At 43.3% G+C, this 14438-nt stretch overlaps 1 protein-coding gene across 2 annotated transcripts in view; it reads right to left on the minus strand.

Annotated features, from left to right (window-relative positions):
* Nucleotides 1-14438, minus strand: part of LOC139245829 (serine-rich adhesin for platelets-like) — a 63314-nt gene that overhangs the window by 30689 nt on the left and 18187 nt on the right. For both annotated transcript variants that reach the window (XM_070871331.1, XM_070871330.1), the window contains exons 5-7: nucleotides 9512-9666; nucleotides 3143-3261; nucleotides 2910-2999 (exon numbers count right to left, since the gene is read on the minus strand). In XM_070871331.1, coding sequence (XP_070727432.1) covers nucleotides 2910-2999; nucleotides 3143-3261; nucleotides 9512-9666 — 364 coding nt within the window. The remainder of the gene's footprint in view (nucleotides 1-2909; nucleotides 3000-3142; nucleotides 3262-9511; nucleotides 9667-14438) is intronic.

Below are 14438 nucleotides of genomic sequence, written 5' to 3' on the forward strand. Positions count from 1 at the left end.
TAAATCCCACAGCTTTGTTAGCATTCTCAACTTCTTTACTGACCTGCAATGCTGCTTTTAATGATTTGGTCACCAGTATCCTACATCCCTTTGCTCTTCTGCACCATTCAGTTTCTTATTGCTAATGGTGTAGGTGACTATTTTTCTACCAAAGTGCATCACCTCACAATTATCTGTGTTAAAGTTAATTTGCCACTTAACTGTTTAGTCTGCAAGTTTTCTATGACTTTTTTATGATGTTGCATTCTTCCTCAGTGTTATCATCTATAAATTTTGATATGGAGTTACTTGTTGCCAAGTCCAAATCATGAATGTAAATTATGAATAACAGTAGTCCCAGCACTGATCCTTCTGGACCACTTTCTACCTTCCTCCAATGTGAATAACTACCCTCACCCCTACACTAAGTTTTAGCCAATTTGCTATCCATTCACCTATTTTTCTCCCCTGACTCCACATGCCCTAAATCTTTGTCGTGATCGTACCGTGTGCTACTTTATCGAAGGCCTTTTGAAAATCCAAGTATATGACATCTACTGCATTACCCTTGCAGAAAGAGTAGGCAAGGGTAATGCAGTAGATGTCATATACCTCTTCAAAGAATTCAATCAGTTTAGTTAAGCAGGACCTAGCATTTTGGGCCCCAAGTTTCCACACGCGGCAAAACAGGCGACCCTCCGAGCTGGGCGCCCGTTTTTCGCGCCGAAAACGGCGCCTGAAAAAAATGCACTATTCTCGAGCGCTTTGCAGCTCGATGTCAGCTTGGCGCGGCGCCCAGGGGGCAGAGCCTACCACTCGCACCGATTTTGTAAGTAGGAGGGGGTGGGTACCATTTAAATGAGTTTTTTTCGTGTCGGCAACCCTGCGCGTGCGCGTTGGAGTGTTCGCGAACGCGCAGTGTGAAGGAAACATTGGCACTCGGCCATTTTTGTAGTTCTTTGTAGCTGTTCAATTTTTACCATTTTTTAATAAAACCACATTGCCCTTCCATGATCAGCACTGAGGCTTCTTGCAGCAGTGAGAAGGCTGCAGGAAGCCTCAGAAGTTGAGGCAGCCGTTTCCCGACGGGCCCGACCGACGGCAGGGGGGCCTCCCCCGCCCTGCTGTCGGGAATGGCTGCCTCAACTTCTGAGGCTTCCTGCAGCCTTCTCACTGCCTCCCTCCCGCTGCCGTCGGTCGGGCCCTCACTGCCTCCGCCCCCCCCCCCCTCCCCTGCCGTCGGAAACGGCTGCCTCCTCACTGCCTCCCCCCTCCTCTGCCGTCGAGAACGGCTGCCTCCTCCCTGCCTCCTCCCCCCCCCCCCCCCCTGCCGTCGGGAACGGCTGCCTCCTCACTGCCTCCCCCCTCCTCTGCCGTCAAGAACGGCTGCCTCCTCCCTGCTGCCGTCGAGAACGGCTGCCTCCTCCCTGCCTCCTCCCCCCCCCCCCCCCTGCCGTCGGGAACGGCTGCCTCCTCCCTGCTGCCGTCGGGAACGTCTGCCTCCTCACTGCCTCCTCCCCCCCCCGCCGTCGGGAACGGCTGCCTCAACTTGAGGCTTCCTGCAGCCTTCTCCCTGCCTGAAGCACTTTCACATAGGTAGGAACATGGTTTATTTAATCTTTTCTTTGCTTATAAATTTTTATTCAGGTTGGAATTATTTGTATAATATTTGTATAAGTATAACTAAGGATTTATTGTAGAATGTAATGACTTCCTTCCCCCCCTCCCCAACCTCGTTCCGGATGCCTAATTTGTAACCTGCGCCTGATTTTTTAATGTGTAAACAAGGTTTTTTCAGGCCTACAAAAATCTTCACTTGCTCCATTCTAAGTTAGTTTGGAGTACATTTTCAATGTGGAAACTTTCAAATCAGGCGTCAGTGGCCGGATACGCCCCCTTTTGAAAAAAACATTCTGTTCCAAAGTGAAACTGTTCTACATGACTAGAACTGCAGAAAACTTAAATGTGGAGAATTGCGATTTCTAAGATACTCCGTTCTCCACCAGTTGCTACTAAAAATCGAGCAAATCATGTGGAAACTTGGAGCCTTGGAATCTATGCTGACTACTTTTAGAATTTTTCTGTCTCTCGATGCTTTTCTTTCAATTCTTTTAGTATTAGCTGATCTAAATCCCATTTGAATGCATGCTGTGCACAAGTTGGCTGTCATGCTTCCTACATTAAAAGCGATTACAACAATAATTTGCATTTATATAGCACTTTTAACATAGTAAAATGTCCCAAGGCATTTCAGAGGAACATTATCAAACACAATTTGACACCAAGCCACATAAGGAGATAGTAGGACAGGTGAGCAAAAGCTTGGTCAAAGAGGTAGATTTTAAAGGAGTGTCTTATGGAGGTGAGAGGCAGAGAATTTTGGAGCTTAGGGCCTTGGCAGCTGAAGGCATAACCGCCAATGGTGGAATGATGAAAATTGGGGATGCAGGAGGCCAGAATTGGAGGAGTGCAGAGATCTCAGAGGGTTCTCGGGCTGAAGGAGGATACAGAAAAAGGGAGGCAAGGCCATGGAGGGATTTGAATCCAAGGATGAATTTTTAAATTGATGCATTGCTGAACCAGGTGCCAATGTAGGCCAACGAGTACAGGGGTGATGGGTGAATGGGTGTGAATTAGGATACAAGAAGCAGAGTTTAGGATGAGCTCAAGTTTACACTTCAAAATAACTCAATTGGCTGTAAAGTGCTTTGGAACATCCTGAGGATGTGAAAGCATTGCATAAATGCAAGTCTTTCTTTCTCTGTCAAGTTCATGACTAACCTCAACTTCTTCACTTCTGAGCCCTGCTAGACAGAATACAGAAAAGGTACAGCTTCTAGATTGTAGGGGACAAGCTATACTTACAGGAACTGGTGTTAGGTGGTTGATGGAGAAGTTGGTTCTTCAAAAATCTAAATTGTAGAACTTACCTCTAGACTCATGTCCCGACATTCGTCTTTTGCAGTGATACACCAAAGATGATCATGATGACCATAAAGATATTCAGTGACAGTTTCCGGCTGAAAGATGTTTTAAAAAAAATTAAAACAAGTTTCAACATTTACTTTTAAATTTATTGCTCAGCATTAGAAAAATGTGAATTATTGCATGTAATCTTGGTTGAGTACATGAAGAATTTGTCAAACTGCTGAAACTAACTTACAGAAAATTTTGTTTCTTTAAAATCCTTGGGCTGTTTCCACATTTTCAAGGTTGTTTTAAATCGGTAACTATCTGTGAATAGTTTATTTGCAGTATTGCCAGTATCTGTGGATACTGTATCTGTGGGAAAAAACACAATATACACAATTCTCAGTCATTCCATATTATTCCCACTATTCACTTACAGCTTCCTTTCAGATACTTACTGCAAGTTCCTGTGTATGGATTGCACTGGAATAAAAGTTGTAGCTGAGAGTTTTATTCCTAAATTATAACATTTTTAGCTGTACCTGTACCCCTGGGCTTGAAGGCCCTGAAACTCTACATGAAAATGTAACCATTGCATTCAATTTAAGGTCAAGAAAACTATTTTTATAAGAACATTCTTTCAAATACAAATTCAACCCTCATTCACCATGTGTTTCCTTAATAGCTTGAGAGAATTTCCAGCTTTCCCCAAAAGTATCTACCTGCACCTGCCATTATCGACTGAACCATGCAAACAGAGACAAGCACAGTTACCTGCGACTGAGCAGAGAACACCCTTCACAGGCTTAGGTTTACCAGGGGGACAGAGACACAGTTGTGCCATCTGCTGTAACCTGCCGTGCAGCCAGCCTCAACCACAGGGACTGCACTACCAGTGATTCAAGTTCATGACTACTCTCAACATCTACATCTCGGAACCCTTCTAGGCCACCACAGGGCACATCTGCAACACCAGTCAGTCAGCCAGCCATGATGCATCAAGTAAATCATTGATACTTCGTGTACCAGAGCAAATACATTTATTGTTTTGTTTACCAAAAAGTGCATCTATCAGTTTCGACAAGGAAAAGGAACAATCTGCATGAAAGGGCACTGCAATTCTTCCAAATGGCAGGATTCCCCAAGATCCAGAGAATTAGTGATCGCACTATTACTGACATAAACACAATACCATGGTGATCATGAACCACAGAACCTTCTACTCTTTTGATGTCCAGCACAAGATGATGCAGATCAGTGCCTGCTTTTTTGGCAGCAACCACAATTCTCTCATTTTACATCAATCATCTATACCTGGGCTACTTAAATGATTCTTGTAGGTTTAAGCAGAGACAAACAAGCAATCTAGTAAAAACTGGTTCCCTAAACAGGCCAGTGGTGAGTCAGCTAGAAATAGTATAAAAGAGAGGGCTTTGTGCAGACCTGCATTGAGTGCAAAGGTAAGAGTTTGGTAAGTAGGAGAGGTCGGGCAAGCGGGAGCGGGGTCTTGTTTTCCCCACCAGTGCTGACTCCCCGACCTGGGAGGAAAAGAAAATGAAATGTGATGTCACAGCCAAGAGGGTAAGTGATTGCTGTTTGATTGGCGAGTAGTTTTTTTCCCCTTAGTTTGTCAGTAAGAAACCTTTGGCATTGTTGCCAAATTAGGTTATTTTAAGGGTTAAGTCATGGCAGTAGAGCCCAGACCCGTGTCATGCGGTAAATCTGGGACGCTTCCAGTGTTCCTGACTACTATGTGTGCAGGAAGTGTATCCAGCTGCAGCTCCTGTTAGACTGCATGATGGCACTGAAGTTGCGGATGGATTCACTCTGGAGCATGCGCGATGCTGAGGATGTCGTGGACAGCACGTTCAGTGAGTTGGTCACACCGCAGGTAAAGGTTACAAAGGCAGATAGGGGATGGGTGACCATCAGGCAGAGCAAGAGTAGTAAGGCAGCACAGGAGTCCCCTGTGGTGATCTCCCTCCAAAACAGATATACCGCTTTGGATATTGGGTAAGATGGCTCACCAGGGGAAGGCAGCAGCAGCCAAGTTCATGGCACTATGGGTGGGTCTGCTGCACAGGAGGGCAGGAAAAAAAGTGGGAGCGCTAGAGTGGTAGGGGATTCTATTGTAAGGCGGATAGATAGGCATTTCTGCGGTCGCAACCGAGACTCCAGGATTGTATGTTGCCTCCCTGGCGCAAGGGTCAAGGATGTCTTGGATGGCTGCAAGGCATTCTGGAGGGGGGAGGGTAAACAGCAAGTTGTCGTGGTGCATATACATACCAACTATATAGGTAAAAAGCGGGATGAGGTCCTACAAGCTGAATTTAGGGAGCTAGGAGTTAAATTAAAAAGTAGGACCTCAAAGATAGTAATCTCAGGATTGCTACCAGTGCCACGTGCAAGTCAGAGTAGAAATAGCAGGATAGCTAAGATGAATACGTGGCTTGAGGAGTGGTGCAAGAGGGTGGGATTCAAATTCATGGGACATTGGAACCGGTTCTGGGGGAAGGTGAGACCAGTAAAAACCGGACAGTCTGCACCTGGGCAGGACCAGAACCAATGTCCTGGGGGGAGTGTTTGCTAGTGCTGATGGGGAGGGGTTAAACTAATATGGCAGAGGGATGGGAACTTATGCAGGGAGACAGGGAAATAAAATGGGGGCAGAAGCAAAAGACAGAAAGGAGAATAGTAAAAGTGGAGGGCAGAGAAACCCAAGGCAAAAATCAAAAAGAGCCACATTATAACAAAATTCTAAAGGGAGAAAGAGTGTTAAAAAGATAAGCCTGAAGGCTCTGTGCCTCAATGCGAAGGATATTAGTAATAAGGTGGATGAATCAACTGCGCAGGCAGCTATTAATGATTATGATATAATTGGGATTACGGAGACATGGCTCCAGGGTGACCAAGGCTGGGAACTCAACATCCAGGGGTATTCAACATTCAGGAGGGATAGACAGAAAGGAAAAGGAGGTGGGGTAGCATTGATGGTTAAAGAGGAAATTAACGCAATAGTAAGAATGGACATTAGCTTGGATGATGTGGAATCTGTATGGGTCGAGCTGCAGAATACCAAAGGGCAGAAAACGCTAGTGGGAGTTGTGTACAGACCACCAAACAGTAGTAGTGAGGTTGGGGATGGCATCAAACAAGAAATTAGGGATGCATGCAATAAAGGTACAGCAGTTATCATGAGCGACTTTAATCTACATATAGATTGGGTTAACCAAACTGGTAGCAATGCGGTGGAGGAGGATTTCCTGAAGTGTATTAGGGATGGCTTTCTAGACCAATATGTCGAGGAACCAACTAGAGAGCTGGCCATCCTAGACTTGGTGTTGTGTAATGAGAGGGGACTAATTAGCAAACTTGTTGTGCGAGGCACCCTGGGGAAGAGTGACCATAATATGGTAGAATTCTTTACTAAGATGGAGCGTGACAGTTTAATTCAGAGACTAGGGTCCTGAACTTAAGGAAAGGTAACTTTGATGGTATGAGGTGAATTGGCTAGGATAGACTGGCAAATGATACTTAAAGGGTTGACAGTGGATAGGCAATGGCAGACATTTATAGATTACATGGATGAACTTCAACAATTGTACATCCCTGTCTGAAGTAGAAGTAAAAATAAAAAGGGGAAGGTAGCTCAACCGTGGCTAACAAGGGAAATTAGGGATAGTGTTAAATCCAAGGAAGAGGCATATAAATTGGACAGAAAAAGCAGCAAACATGAGGACTAGGAGAAATTTAGAATTCAGCAGAGGAGGACAAAGGGTCTAAATTAGGAGGGGGGAAAAAAGTATGAGAGGAAGCTTGCAGGGAACATAAAAACTGACTGCAAAAGCTTCTATAGATATGTGAAGAGAAAAAGATTAGTGAAGACCAACGTAGGTCCTTTGCAGTCAGAATCAGGTGAATTTATAATGGGGAACAAAGAAATGGCAGACCAACTGAACAAATACTTTGAATCTGTCTTCACTAAGGAAGACACAAATAACCTTCTGGAAATACTAGGGTTCTGAGGGTCTAGCGAAAATAAGGAACTGAAGGAAATCCTTAGTCAGGAAATTGTGTTAGGGAAATTGATGGGATTGAAGGCTGATAAATCCTTAGGGCCTGATAGGCTGCATTCCAGAGTAATTAGGAAGTGGCCCTAGAAATAGTGGATGCATTGGTGATCATTTTCCAACATTCTATTGACTCTGGATCAGTTCCTATGGACTGGAGGGTAGATAATTTAACCCCACTTCTTAAAAAAGGAGGGAGAGAGAAAACAAGGAATTAGTCTGACATCGGTGGTGGAGAAAATGTTGTAATCAATTATTAAAGATGAAATAGCAGCGCATTTGGAAAGCAGTGACCAGATTGGTCCACGTCAGCATGGATTTATGAAAGGGAAATCATGCTTGACAAATCTTCTTGAATTTTTTGAGGCTGTAACTAGTAGAGTGGACAAGGGAGAACCAGTGGATGTGGTGGTATTTGGACTTTCAAAAGGCTTTTGACAAGGTCCCACACAAGAGATTAGTGTGCAAAATTAAAGCACATGGTATTGGGGGTAATATATTGACGCGATAGAGAACTGGTTGGTAGACAGGAAGCATTTGGAATAAACGGGTCCTTTTCAGAATGGCAGGCAGTGACCAGTGGGGTGCCACAGGGTTCAGTGCTGGGACCCCAGTTATTTACAATGTACATCAATGATTTTAGTTGAAGGAATTGAATGCAATATCTCCAAGTTTGCAGATGACACTAAGCTGGGTGGCGGTGTGAGCTGTGAGGAGGATGCTAAGATGCTGCAGGGTGACTTGGACAGGTTAGGTGAGTGGGAAAATGCATGGCAGATGCAGTATAATGTGGATAAATGTGAGGTTATCCACTTTGGTGGCAAAAAACAGGGAGAGAATTTTATCTGAATGGTGACAGATTAGGAAAAGGGGAGGTACGAGACCTGGGTGTCATGATACATGATTCATTGAAGTTTGGCATGCAGGTACAGCATGCGGTGAGGAAGGCAAACGGCATGTTGGCCTTCATTGCGAGAGGATTTGAGTATAGGAGCAGGGAAGTCTTATTGCAGTTGCACAGAGCCTTGGTGAGGCCACACCTGGAATATTGTGTTCAGTTTTGGTCTCCTAATCTGAGGAAGGACGTTCTTGCTATTGAAGGAGTACAGCAAAGGTTCACCAGATTAATTCCCGGGATGGCAGGACTGACATATGAGGAGAGACTGGATCAACTGGGCCTGTATCCACTGGAGTTTAGAAGGAGGAGAGGGGATCTCATAGAAACACAAAATTCTGACGGGATTGGACAAGTTAGAGGCAGGAAGAATGTTCCCGTTGCTGGGGAGTTCCAGAACAGTCTAAGAATAAGGGGTAAGCCATTTAGGACTGAGAGGAGGAGAAACGTCTTCAATCAAGAGTGGGTAACCTATGGAATTCTCTACTGCAGAAAGTTGTTGATGCCAGTTCATTAGATATATTCAAAAGGGAGTTAGATATGGCCCTCAAAGCCAAAGGGATCAAGGGGTATGGAGAGAAAGCAGGAAAGGGGTACTGACGTTGAATGATCAGCCATGATCTTATTGAATGGTGGTGCAGGCTCGCAGGGCCGACTGGCCTGCTCCTGCACCTAATTTCTGTGTTTCTATGAATCCAGGCTTGAACTCCTAGGTGACAATCCTCTACAGCTTTGTAATGACACATGGCCAGTATGCACATGTAGTTGTGCCAACATCTACCAGGGTGATCAGAGAACAAATACTGGCACCTTGAAACAACATTTCAGATGTACTAGGTCAGAACTTCCAAGATGAAGGTAATTAAAGAGTTAACAGTAGCTTCCATAACTTTAAGCAGCATCCATATAAGGGCAATATGCTGTAATTCTGAAGGGGAGAGAGATCAAAAAGGAGTAAGAGATTGGTCAGTGCAGTGAGAAAGATGGAAAATATTCAATCACGACTAGAGGACTTATTGGAGTCATGTGGATCATAATGACAAAGCAGAATGGAACCATTGCATTTTCACTTGTGAAGGTGAAAATTAGTCCTCCATATACATGATGGTCAAACCATGAAAATTTGGTTTAAAATTGTTCCAGAGGACACAGCCACTCTATATATTAAATACAGAAACAAATATCAAAAAACAAAACCACAGTTTTTATATATAATTTTTTTGGTGAATTTTGTCCTCAATGTGAAAAATTATACATTGTCCTTTTTGGGCATTCTGTTAGTATCAATCACTCCCATTTCAGGTGTGAAATGGTTACAAGCAGAGTAAAGCTCCCTTCTGTGTCCCAACAATATGCCTTAGCTACCGTGTAACATTCTTCGATTTCTCACACCAACCATCCAGTGGTTTCTCTGACTGATAATGCCAATTTAGTGCTGCTCAGTACTGAACTCGGAATGATGTTGTGCTATGGCCATATACTTCCTAGGGGCTGGACAGAGGCTGCTGTTGCTCAATTCATATAGGATGCTTGCATCCCAATGTCTAGGCTGGATTTCAATCCAGGTCCCAGAGGTGAACGACCAGACATTTTAATGCAAAATCAAAAATAAGAACCATATACATTTTTCTTTTAAAGAGAAAGTCAAATAACTTACCCAAGATGTTATTGGGTTTTGCTGTATCTTTGGTCAACTGTAGTGCAGAGATGCTATCCAGCACTGGTTTTATAAGAAACTGGCTTGGTTGCAGACAAGCCAATTCATCATACTTCTTTAATGTAGGAAGGACGATAGCAAGGTTGCTCTTTACCCTTTTTGGAAAAAAGTACAAGTATAGTTACAATAGACAAGCTATTATCTTAGAATCATTAAAATTTATGGCACAGGAGGTCGTCACTTGGCCAATTAGGTCTGTGCCAGTCTAATCCCACTTTCCAGCTCTTGGTCCGTAGCCCTGGAGGTTACGGCACTTCAAGTGCCTATCCAAGTACTTTTTAAATGTGATTAGGGTTTCTGCCTCCACCACTCTTTCAAGCAATGACTTCCAGACCCCCACCACCATTTGAGTGAGAAAGATTTCCTCAACTCCCCTCTAATCCTTCTATCAATTACTTTAAATCTACGCCCTGATTGTTGACCTCTCTGCTAAGGGAAATAGATCCTTCCTATCCACTCTATCTAGGCCCCTCATAATTTTATACATCTCAATTAAGTCTCCCCTTAGCCTCCTCTGTTCCAAAGGAAACAACCCCATTCTATCTAATCTACCTTCATTGTTAAAATTCTCCAGTCCTGGCAACATCCTTGTAAATCTCCCCTGTATCCTCTCTAGTGCAATCACATCTTTCGTGTAATGTGATGACCAGAACTGTACACAGTACTCAAGCTGTGGCCTAACTAATGTTTCAGACTGTTCTAGCATAACCTCCCTGCTCTTATATTCTATGCTTCGGCTAAAGGAAAGTATCTCATATGCCTTATTAACCATCTTTTATACCGGTTCTGCCAACTTCAGGGATCTGTGGACATACACTCCAATGTCCCTCTGTTCCTCTACATTTCTCAGTATCCTACCATTTATTCTGTATTCCCTTGCCTTGTTAGCCCTTCCCAAATGCATTACCTCACACTTTTCAAGATCGAATTCCATTTGCCATTTTTCTGCCCACCTGACTAATCCGTTGATATCTTCCTGCAGTCTACAGCTTTCTTCCTCATTTTCAACCACAAGGCCAATTTTTATATCATCTGCAAACTTTTTAATCATGCCCCTAAATTGAAGTCTAAATCATTGATATATATACCACAAACACAGGGGACCTAATACCAAGCCCTCTGGAACCTCACTACAACGGTCCTTCCCGTCACAAAAACATGTGTCGAAGATTACCCTTTGCTTTCTGACACTGAGCCAATTTTGGATCCAACTTGCCACTTTCCCTTGGATCCCATGGGCTTTTATTTTTTTGAGCAGTCTGTTATGTCAGGATCTTGTCAAAATCCTTATTAAAATCCATACAGACAACATCAAAAACCCTGCCCTCATCGACCCGCTTCAAAAATTATAACAAGCAGCTGTAACATTAACTAAAAACTAATGTTGTCCAGCTCATCAAACGTTGCTGTTAGAATAATTATAAGTCAACTTAAAAAAACAAGTCACCGTACAGAAACCACCCCATAATAGCAAGGTCAGATTTCAAAGTTATGAACTCTCTGTTCTCTTTCTAAATGTACAAAATCTAGAATACTTCAGTTTTACTATTGTACTTCGTAGCATAAATGTAATCAACACAACTAAAAAAACAGATTATCTGGTCATTATCACATTGCTGTTTGTGGGAGCTTGCTGTGCGTAAATTGGCTGCCGCGTTTCCTACATTACAATAGTGACTACACTGCAAAAGTATTTTATTGGCTGTAAAGCGCTTTGAGATATCCGGTGGTCGTGAAAGGCGCTATATAAATTCAAGTATTTTCTTTCTTTAACTGCTCCAAAAACTGAAGTATTCTAGATTTTGTATATTTAGAAAGAGAACCGAGAGTTCACAACTTTGTAGTCAAAAAGATAACATGGAAGGATATTGTAATAAAATGTTAAAAAACTGCGAGATCAGCCTAAATTAGAGATTTAAAAGAATAAAAAATGTAGATACTCCAGCACAATTAGGGAGGAGGAGTGTTGAAATATTAGGGAGAAAAATATAGCGAAAGAGGAAGTATTAAGGGGCTTAGCAACTTTCAAAATAGATAAATCCCCAGACCCGGATGAAATGTATTCCAGGCTGTTAAGAGAAGCAAAAGAGGAAATAGCAGAGGCTCTGACCATCATTTTCCAATCCTCTCTGGCTACAGGTGCGGTGCCAGAGGGCTGGAAATGTTGTACCTTTTGTTTAAAAAGGGAGAAAAGGATAGACCGAGTAATTACAGGCCAGTCAGCCCAACTCCAGTGGTGGGAAAATTATTGGAAAAAATCCTGAGGGACAGGAAAAACCTTCATTTGGAAAGACATGGATTAATCAAGGACAGTCAGCATGGATTTGTCAAGGGAAGGTCGTGTCTAACTAACTTGATTGAATTTTTTGAGGAGGTAACCAGGAGGGTCAATGGGGGTAGTGCATATGATGTAGTGTATAGATGTAGTGTAGTGTATATGGATTTTAGCAAAACTTTTGATAAGGTCCCACATGGCAGACTGGTCACGAAAGTAATAGCCCATGGGATCCAGGGCAAAGTTGGCTCAGAGGCAGGAAGCAAAGGATAATGGTTAATGGGTGTTTTTTGTGACTGGAAGGCTGTATACAGTGGGGTTCTGCAGGGCTCAGTGCTGGGTCCCTTGCTTTTTGTGGTGTATATAAATGACTTGGACTTAAATGTTGTGGGTATTATTAAGAGGTTTGCAGATGACACTAAAATAGGTTGTGTGGTTCATAATGAAGAAAAAAACTGGACTGCAGGAAGATATCAATGTACTGGTCAGGTGGGCAGAACAGTGGCAAATGGAATTAAATCCTGATAAGTGTGAAGTCTAACAAAGCAAGGGAATACACATTAAATGGTAGGACACTGAAAAGTGCAGTGGAAAAAGGGACCTTGGAGTGCAGGTCCACAGATCCCTGAAGGTAGCAGGCCAGGTAGATAAGGTGGTTAAGGCGGCATATGGAATACTTGCCTTTATAAGTTGAGGCATGGAATACAAGAGCAAGGAGGTTATGCCTGAACTGTGTAAAACCCTGGTTAGGTCACAGCTGGAGTACTGTGTGCAGTTCTGGTCACCACATTACAGGAAATATCTGATTCCACTGTAAAGGGTGCAGAGGAGATTTACAAGAATATTGCCTGGACTGGAGAATTTTGGTTATGAGGAAAGATTGGAGATGCTTGGTCTGTTTTCTTTGGAACAGAGATGGCGAAGGGGAGACCTGATTGAGGTGTATAAAATTCTGAGGGGCGTGGATAGAGTGGATAGGAATGGCCTGTTTCCCTTGGCAGAGGGATCAACAACCAGGGGGCATAGATTTAAAGTAATTGGGGGGAGGTTTAGAGGAGATACGAGAGGAAATTTCTTCACCCAGAGTGTGGTGGGAGTCTAGAACTCATTGCCTGAAAGGGTGGTAGAGGCAGAAAGCCTCACCACATTTAAAAGATACTTGGAATGTGCACTTAAAGTGCCGTAACCGACAGGGCTACGGACCAAGAGCTGGAAAGTGAGATTAAGCTGGATAGCTCTAGGTCGGCCGGCGCGGACACGATGGTCCCAAAAGGACTCCTTCCGTGCTGTAAATTTCCATAATTCTATGAATTACATTGTGTAGTAAGGATGCAATGCAGTAAAATAAAAAAGGCAAATTGATCTCACAGGTTTGGAAAGGGAGTTTCAAGGGGATCCCACAGGGTCTGCAAGATCATTGGATTTTTGTTGATCTGAATCAAACACAGTGCTTTAAGAATCCTGCATTTTATATTTCTTAACTCATTACAGGTTGAACCTCCCTTATCTAGAACTGCCCCTCATCCAGAACCACTCCCGGCCATCGGGTGACGCATGCGCAAAACTCCGACATGAATAAATTGAAGTCCTTCCTCGCTGCCAACTCCCGTAATCGCTGGTCTGAGCTCGCGATCCCCACTGATAGAGAATTCAAGTTCTGCAGCCCGGCTGCAGTTTTGTGAAAAAACACAGACCACATTGCATTAAGTCATCAATCAACTTGATATTTTAGGAACTTGGGTAGCGAGCCAATTAAAGGTTAAAAGACTATCAATTGAGCCAATAAGGTCAAAGAAGGCGAGTTCTTTTCTGTAAATTGAACCAGGTACAAGTACAGCCATTTTGGCCATGTGGTCTCAAAAGGACAAGGGCCTGGCTTAAAGCCAAGAGCTTGTTGCTGCTGCCAGAATAAAGTTACATTAAAACTATAATCGGAGTTCGTATTTCATTGGGAATTAAGAGATCTAACAATTTTGGCGTCACGAACACCATCGCTGAGGAAAGAAACTGAATTTTGGACTTCGGACCTATATACTGAGGTAAGGACTCCTCTTTATAAAAGTCCTCGGTCAAAAGTCTAAATTCGCCTCTCCTTCTACGTGATTCCGAAAGCCTCCGGTTTGCGAACCCTCCGGTTGGTAGTCGGCTCGAGGTCCCATAGACGTCTAACTTCGGCGGTGTGTTAGTTAATTAATCACCGACCCACTGATCGGCTGGAAAGCTTACGACTCGAGACCCCAGTAAAGAAATCAGTATTATGGCAGCAGGAGATAAGAGCAAAGAATTGCCTACAACTGTTAAAGGCGGGCGGGCACCACCTGAGGTTTCGATAGATGAAATACTCCAACAGTTGAAAGAATACATAGAGCAACAATTCAACTTATCTAAAACCTGTATTAAGATCGAACAAAAGTACGGAACCTCCAAAGGACAATGGTCCTTGGACGAGATTAAAAAGGTCTGGGGAAAAATGACCCGTATGAAAAATAAAGAGAGAACTAGATGGTCCTTAGCCATTATGGGACAGATCCGAAAGCGGAATGAAATTATAATGCGTTCCCAACATGATCGAGAACTGACCAGTACAAAGGA

Source organism: Pristiophorus japonicus, chromosome 2 (assembly GCF_044704955.1).
Source record: "Pristiophorus japonicus isolate sPriJap1 chromosome 2, sPriJap1.hap1, whole genome shotgun sequence".
Taxonomy (NCBI): domain Eukaryota; kingdom Metazoa; phylum Chordata; class Chondrichthyes; family Pristiophoridae; genus Pristiophorus; species Pristiophorus japonicus.